The sequence below is a fragment of the Squalius cephalus genome, assembly GCF_949319135.1.
Source record: "Squalius cephalus genome assembly, chromosome: 4".
Lineage (NCBI taxonomy): Eukaryota > Metazoa > Chordata > Actinopteri > Cypriniformes > Leuciscidae > Squalius > Squalius cephalus.
Window position 1 is genome coordinate 1,502,418 of NC_137125.1, and position 8,150 is coordinate 1,510,567.

Here is an 8,150-nt window from a genome sequence, read left to right on the forward strand (position 1 = left end):
TGGATTCCCATGCTAAACATGGACAAAGTTTCAAAAATTAAGTTGTACGTTTGAAGGAGTATTTCTGTGCGAAAAATACTCCTTCCGGTTTGTCACAAGTTTCGGAAAGTTTTTTTCCGAGTATGGACCTTATAAGGGTCCTTATTCTCCCGGAAGGGCGCGCGCGCACCCGTAGACCAGAGCGACGAGCGAGAGAGCGAAAGCAGTACGCCCATCAAAGCGCTGTGCTTGCGATGTCAAAGAAAGAAGTGTGTTTTTGGTTGCCAGGGCAAGACAACCCTGCACAGATTCCCGAAGAACCCAGCATTAAGGGACCAATGGATGGAGTTTGTTTTTCCAGAGCATCAACGGAGTTCCCTGTTCCCTGCATTTCGACGATGATTGTTTTATAAACAAGGCCAGTTCGACGCCGGATATGCAGATCGTCTAAGGCTTAAGAATGGAGCAGTCCCAACGATAAAGGTTCGCGGTCGTGCGTTGGAACCGCAGGCGGTGAGTAAAACTGCTTCAAATGTCTGTGTGTTGTTAGCTATCGGCGCGTAAGCACAGCACGTAAACAGTGAAGAACAGCGCTCGTGATTCTTTAGCTCCGCCCACACGGCACGCCTCCAGCCGCTCGTTTCTTTCATGAAAAGACTCGGAACAGCCTACCTTTCTTTTATAAATATAATAAAACTAAAGACTTTTTGGAGATATGAAGGATGCAATACTACTCTATAGGTACTCAAGATTAACATGAGATTGACTGAAACTGAGTGTTTCACCCCCCCTTTAAAGCAAAAACCACCACACCTGTGTTCAGTTCAGTTCCACCTGTGCTTTGCTTTCATGTGGAAATACTAAACAATACCAAAACAGCGAAGAAATGAAGCAAAAAACAAAACAAAAATGTATTAAGTTTTGAAAAATGTAAGAGAATTCTAATCTGGACTGAGGAAATGAATTGCATTTCAAAGCTAATGTTCAACAACAACAAATATATATATATATATATATATATATTTAAATATTTATATATTTAAAATAATTATTCATTAATAAAAAATAAAAAAAGTTTGAATGTTACATCATCAGTGGGCAGTAGATGGGTGGGCCGTCTGATCCAGACACTGTATAAATTATAGACAAGAAAGAGAGCAGAACAAACTCCTAACAGGAGGAGACTCACTCATGGCCTATGAGACAGCGGACCATGATACTCAATACTGCTTTCCTGACATCAACTCATCATGTATCAAGGACTTTGAATACTCTAGACATGAATACATTATTATGTATGTGATTTTTCCATTGCTGTCAGCATGGACTGTGTTTCTGAACCTGCTGGTGATCATCTCCATCTCTCACTTCAAGAAGCTTCACACTCCAACAAACCTGATTATTCTCTCTCTGGCTGTGGCCGACCTGCTTATTGGACTTATTGTGATGCCCGTAGATGCCATCACACTAATTGATGCTAATTGTTGGTACTTTGGAGAAACTATCTGTAGTCTGTATATTATGGCCACTGTATTGCTCACCACAGCAGCTCTCGGTAGTTTAGTTTTAATTGCTGTTGATCGTTATGTGGCTGTGTGTTACCCTTTACAGTACCCACAGAAAATAACCACAACTAAAACTTTAATAAGCATCTGTCTGAGCCAGGCACGGCGTTATGGGTGGGCCTGACGGGCCTAGGCCCACCCACTTTTCAACAGGCCCACCCAAAACTTTTCTTCTTCTTCTTCAAAAAAAAAAAACGTTTCATATATTCTAATTTTGTCAAGAACTATAAAAAATCGTAATAATTTGTGCTAAAATAGTCTAAATGTTTAGTTTTAAAAACCATTTTAAAAAGCTGGTTATGTCTATTTTTATGTTTCTGCGCAAATTCAGCAGACAGTGGTTCGGGTTTGTTCCGATCAGAGCTCGTGAGTGGAGAGCGCATTTCTGAATATTCCACTCCGCTCGCTCATTCCGCAGGGCCGCTCGCTCAACACAGATGTCCTGTTGCCTGGTTCGAAAAAATGTGGAATAGGGCTGACTTAAAAAATTTTTTTTTAGCGGACTAGTCGTTGTTCATTTAAGCCATTCGTGGATAAATCGCCCCTGTATATTATTTGAATTATGCTACTTAGGCTATATAGCCTACACAGGATAATGATAGTTTACGTCAAGCGCACGACCGCACGCTTGCTAGCCACAAAGAACCGGTAAAAGTCATGATTATGAATGTGTCTAAAATAGCAAGGAGGAGACATTTAATTATTTATTAATAAACTGGTGTTTTATGTGTCGCTGCAAAGATGAAGTTGCTGACGATGCTGACTCGCCATGAACGCGAGAAAAATGCACATTTCATATGGATTTCATAATCAGAGAGCCCATTTCTTTTTGGTTTTGAATATTTTCGTTTAAAAGTAGACATTTCAAGCTTTCTATAATAGATAGCCTATATTTCTGAAATCTGTGAGGCACAAGCTGAGTTTCGGCACCCTCCAGTTCACGTGCAATGAAAGTGATCATGCCGGCGCCTTATTACATTGTCTGCTATATATTTTCTTATTATTAATTAAATACAGGCAATTGATTGGTAAAACATTGATCAAAATTAAGATACAATTTATACAAAACGAAAATCTTTTTAAAAAAAGTCTTTCTACTAAACAAAACTCAATGAAGTGGTCAAAATCATGTCTTACATGTCATGTCTCCAGACATATTTGCGCATCTCATGATGTATCATATCTTTCTCGGCGACCAGCGCCGTTGCTAGGAGGGCGCCAGCGCCTCTGCCTCGCGAGTGGATGATAGCCCTGAAGACAATGGTACCTTTAGTGGTAGTATACCTTTAGTTAAGTTATACCTCAAGACTCAAGAGTCTTCGTAACGCACTAAGAGACAACGCCAGGTTTGATGCGTAATGGAGATTACAAAGCGCTCTTCTTTGGTCAGAACCATGGAGAGCGATCGCGGAGAGGTCCGTCTTATGCACCGACACTTTTTACAATGCAACAAAATATTTAAAGAGCATCAAGCTATTAAAATCTATATTATACGCATAGATAATATAACAGTATATTAGTCAGTAATTTTTATTAGGTTAAACAGTGATTGGATAACGTTTTTAATTTAAGGCCCACCCACAATTGGTCTGGCCCATCCAAAACTGAAATCCTGGCGCCGTGCCTGGTCTGAGCTGGGCTTTTTCATTATCTTATGCTCTTTCAATTGTAATTGTGTTAAAATATTTAACCATTAATTCATCCACAGTCGACGTGTGTTATGGAGATTGTACTATTAGTTTAGGACTTCCCTTGTTTATCGCTGATGCGTTAATTGCTTTTATTTTTCCATGTACCATATCCCTAACTTTATATATGAGGATTTTCTATGTAGTACTGCAGCATGTGAAAGTTATAAACTCTCTGATGAAGGGTGGTAAATGTGTAACAGAAGGTTCAGTGAAGAGGAAATCTGAGAGTAAAGCTACTCTGACATTAGGAATCATTGTGGTAGTTTATATGCTTGGCTATGTTCCATACTATACCTGTTATATATTGGTAAACTCTGTCACAGCCAGAGTTATTGTAGCTTGGATGTGGAACATAACAACATTTCTGGATCCTCTGATCTATGCTATATTTTATCCCTGGTTTAGAAAGACAGCTAAACACATCTTAACTCTGAAGATATTTCAGCCAGCATCTTCTCTGATCAATATTTTTACAGAATAGAATAGAATAGAATAGAATAGAATAGAATAGAATAGAATGAGGCATTTATATAGCACTTTCATATGTACTACTGTACACCCAAAGCGCTTTACAATCATATCAGGAGATCTCTCCTCAACCACTTGGATGATGTGACGGCAGCCACAGTACAACGGCGCCAGTGCGCTCACCACACACCAGCTATAGTGGAGAGGAGAGAGAGTGATAGAGCCAATTCAATTACAGAGCATCAATTGTAATAAAACTGGTAAAGCTGTCACTCATAAAGGATATGATTATCTTTGTAGGATTTATATTTGTAATTTACACTACATGTATCTTTGTTTTATTTCAGAGAGTATGTTTTCTGCATTTGATGTTCAATTTGAACAATTAATTAAACTGAAATTAGTTCATAAATTGTATTAAATTAGCTCATTAAATAAACTAAATGGTAAATGTAGATATTATGTGCTTTATGCTTAATTACTTTCATCAGTCATGTTGCATCTGTGTTATCAAAAACATAATGACAAAAAAGGGACAGTCATACAGAACTAAACTCGGTAAAAAAGTGATGTCCTCTAACTTTCAACTGCTTTTATTTCCAGAAAATGTCTTAAAGTATAAATATTGGTATGAACATAAAAAGATTCAACAACATAAACATAAAATAAACAAGTTCCGCAGACATTTGATGAAAAGAAATGGAACAATGAGTCCCTGAACAATATGAAAATAAGCAGTCATATCTGGTGTAGCCAGGAGCTGCTGTAAGTCCCACAGATCATCCTCATGGACTGAAGCAGACTGGCCTTTTCTTACTGTGAGGTGTTACCCCACTCTTCCACCAGGGCTCTCAAAGTTCTAAAACATGGTTCCTAGATTAGAAATCACAGTGTGTGTGTGTGTGTGTGTGTGTGTGTGTGTGTGTGTGTGTGTGTGTGTGTGTGTGTGTGTGCGTGCATGCGTGCATGCGTGCGTGTGTATAAATGAATGAATACTATATATACAACACTCATGTTGGGTGTCCATATTTTATGGGACATAGGCATAATGATTTATATATTGTACAAACTATATCCCCTGAACCTAACCTTACCTCTAAACACAACCCTCACAGAAAACTTATATTTTCAAAAAAAACATAATTTAGTGTAACCCTTCTCACAATTCCATTTTTTTTTAGGATTTATCATGTGCATGGGGAAACGAATTGGTGAGAGGTTACTAGAATTTAAAATCAGGATTTACATATAACAACTGAAACTTCGGGCATGAAACACTTACTAAAGTGTAGAGAGGCCTGGTTAGCTGAAATAAAGCTATACTGTGTTCGTTTGTTTTCACTGTGAGCATAAACTCCCATACACATATATATTTAACTTAGCCACTATAACCCTTATTTGAAAAAAAACATAAATAACTGAAATCACACAAATCACATTTCACTCACACACACTTAAATATCAGACCACAAAGATTTAAAGTTAAACTCAAAATGTATTTATATATTTTCTTCAGAACTTGGTGAGTTAACCTTTCAAAATGTTCTCATGTTCAAATGAAATGACAGTTAACAATACCCCGGGGTTTTTCTACTTCTGTCTCAGTTTAGTGACACCATAACGTTGGCGCGCTTGTTGGAGCTCCGTTGAGAAAAAAAAATATTGTCTGTACTCACAGTTCCTCGGTGACAGAAAAATTTACATGACCATTCTGTTTCAAACCGTTTGATCCAGTGGTGAGATACACGATGAAGAAAACCCGTCCTGAAACTCTGTCCGTCTGTGTGAAAACCACAGACATCTCTGGCCTGCAGCACGAATCCCGAGCACATCTATTGCAGCAACATGGATGGCAGTCTCTGATGCACACTAGCCAACAGTCCACAAAAAAACGAATGAGCTTCATGATATCTTTTTCAAGTTCATTTTAGTTCACATACTCACTCAGAACTCGGTGGCAAATTGGATTTCAGGCAGTTCACACGTGGCTATGCGCGTCGCAGTTCACACGTGGCTATCAGTTCACACATGCTAAGCAAGCAGTAGTTTCACTTCATCCGAATCTCCGTTGTAGATTCAAACAGCTCCAAGCTAACACTCACTTTCCCGTTTTAACAGTGTAGCACCTTCACAAAACTCAAGCAGAATACCCCACTGGTTCTCAACATCGATGAACAGCAATGTATAAATCACACAGAACTTACAGCTAGCTCGCAGCGATCTCTCAGGCTTTTTTTCTCGAACTTTTTTTCCCCGCTCGGTCTTTAGTCCCGCCCCCTCAACAATCCGGTAGGCTGTTACACTGCTCTATGGATGGAACTGATTGGATAACTAATGAAACTGACACCTGGCCATCCAATACGAAATAAAGTGACAGAGGGTTCAAAGGTTACTCTCAAAAGAAAAATAATATTTTAACATCTCTATTTATAACTGAATTAACACGCGTAATAATACAAAAAATGTATTTCACACCAGGGCAATTGAACTGGCCCATATTTCAAGATACTGTATTTGTTAACAGAACACAAAATAAACATTAGATAAATTTAGCAGGGTGCTACATTCTCCCCCCACAAGAAAAATGGTCATGCCCTCATGACATGTCTAAAACCGTAAATCACTTTAAGGAAAATAAACACATTTTCTTAAAAGATTGTGGTAGGAAGATTATTAAACATTCCCCTTAACCTATCCACTTGTAAAAATAACTTTTGTATTTCTTAATAGGAGATAGGGCTAAAGAATCTTTCTGGTCATTAATCTCAACTACAGTAGCACTATGTGTACCAACTGCCACTGACGTTGGGGTCCCTAAAAAGTCATAAGTTAGTCTGGTTGGAGCTTTCTTTAGTCTCTGAGGCCGAGTTGTCTTGTCATGGCTTTCTGTTACACTGTTAAGTCTCTCAGCTACATCTGACGTCTGTATTCCAGTGTCTCTTTCTCGTGGCACACTTTCTGCTGTCACATTTTGTACCACATGGTCATTCTCCTCCACTACGACAGATTTTTCAACTGCATCATCCATTTCTGAGTTACTTGTCAAAACAGCCAGATCCAAATCCAGATCAAAAGGCTCACAGTAATCAATGTTTTGAGGTTCTGGTCCTGACAGCGTTTGTGGTACATAATAGTCATGCCATACACCCATCTCATCATCTTCAGAATCAGATGTTGCCTCCATCTTATCCTGTTCGGGTGCTGGTAAACATGAAGTATCAGAGTTCCCTTTTCTCTTTGCTTTGAGCCGTCTGCTGGCTCTGCTTTGTTTTAAGGGCTCCTTGTTCATCTCAGGCCGCAACTGCACTTCCTGTCCGATTGGCAGAATGTGATTTCGGTGTAGTATCTTTTCAGATCCATGTCCACTCTCTGGCTTCAGTTTGAACACGGGCAAACCAGGCAGTTGACTCTCCACAATGTAAGGAGTATCTTTCCACCGATCAGCAAGCTTGTGTTTCCCTTGTAACCCAAGGTTTCGGATCAAGACCCTGTCCCCGGAATCTAATGGACAAAAACGAACTCTTTGATCATAGCGTTGCTTGTTCGCTTCATTCTTCTTCTCTGCCATACTCCCAGCCAACTGATAGGCGGCTTGAAGCTCACGTTTCATGTTTTTGACATACCTCAAGTAGGATTTTGTGGAGGTGCCGTCACTTGAAACTCCGAATGTCACGTCAATGGGCAGCCTGGCTTGTCGTCCAAACATTAGAAAATATGGAGAATAGCCTGTGGACTCATTCACTGTGCAATTGTACGCATGTACAAGATGACTGAGGTGCTTACTCCATTTACTTTTGTCTTGCGTTTCCAGCGTTCCGAGCATGTCAAGAAGAGTCCTGTTGAAACGCTCAGGCTGTGGGTCACCTTGAGGGTGATAGGGAGTGGTTCGGGATTTCTTTATGCCAAGCATGCTTAACAGTTCATGGATAAGGCGACTTTCGAAATCCCTGCCCTGATCTGAGTGCACCCTTTTTGGCAAACCATAGTGGACAAAGTATTGTTCCCACAGAACCTTAGCGACAGTTGATGCTTTCTGATCTTTAGTTGCAAAAGCTTGAGCATATCTCGTGTAATGGTCTGTAACTACGAGCACATTGCAGATATTTCTGGAGTCAGGCTCAATCGTCAGAAAATCAATGCAGACGAGATCCATCGGTCCATCACTGTTAAGATGCGACAACTCAGCAACTCTTTTAGGCAGCGTTTTCCTCTGAATACACCTTGGACAGCTCTTACAGTACTGTTCAATCTGGACTTTCATGCGAGGCCAGTAAAACCTTTCCCGTATCAGTCCGTATGTCTTGTCAACCCCCAAATGGCCCGACTGGTCATGCAATGACTGGAGCACAATTGTTCTGAACTCTTGTGGGAGCAACAGCTGCTGCCAAGCTGGTTTGTTTGGTGGATGGCTTGTTCTGTACAACACAGAGTCTTTGACTATTAGCTT

The 8,150-nt window shown here is 39.9% G+C and overlaps 1 protein-coding gene across 1 annotated transcript; it reads left to right on the top strand.

Moving 5' to 3' along the window:
- Positions 1-1,131: 1,131 nt before the first annotated feature.
- LOC307157041 (trace amine-associated receptor 13c-like) lies at positions 1,132-1,668 on the top strand (the record flags this gene model as incomplete). The annotated part of the gene is made up of 1 exon (XM_079868786.1): positions 1,132-1,668. Exon 1 carries the CDS (start codon positions 1,171-1,173, stop codon positions 1,666-1,668), a length of 498 nt encoding a protein of 165 aa, XP_079724912.1. The 5' UTR covers positions 1,132-1,170.
- Between the last annotated feature and the right edge of the window lie 6,482 nt (positions 1,669-8,150).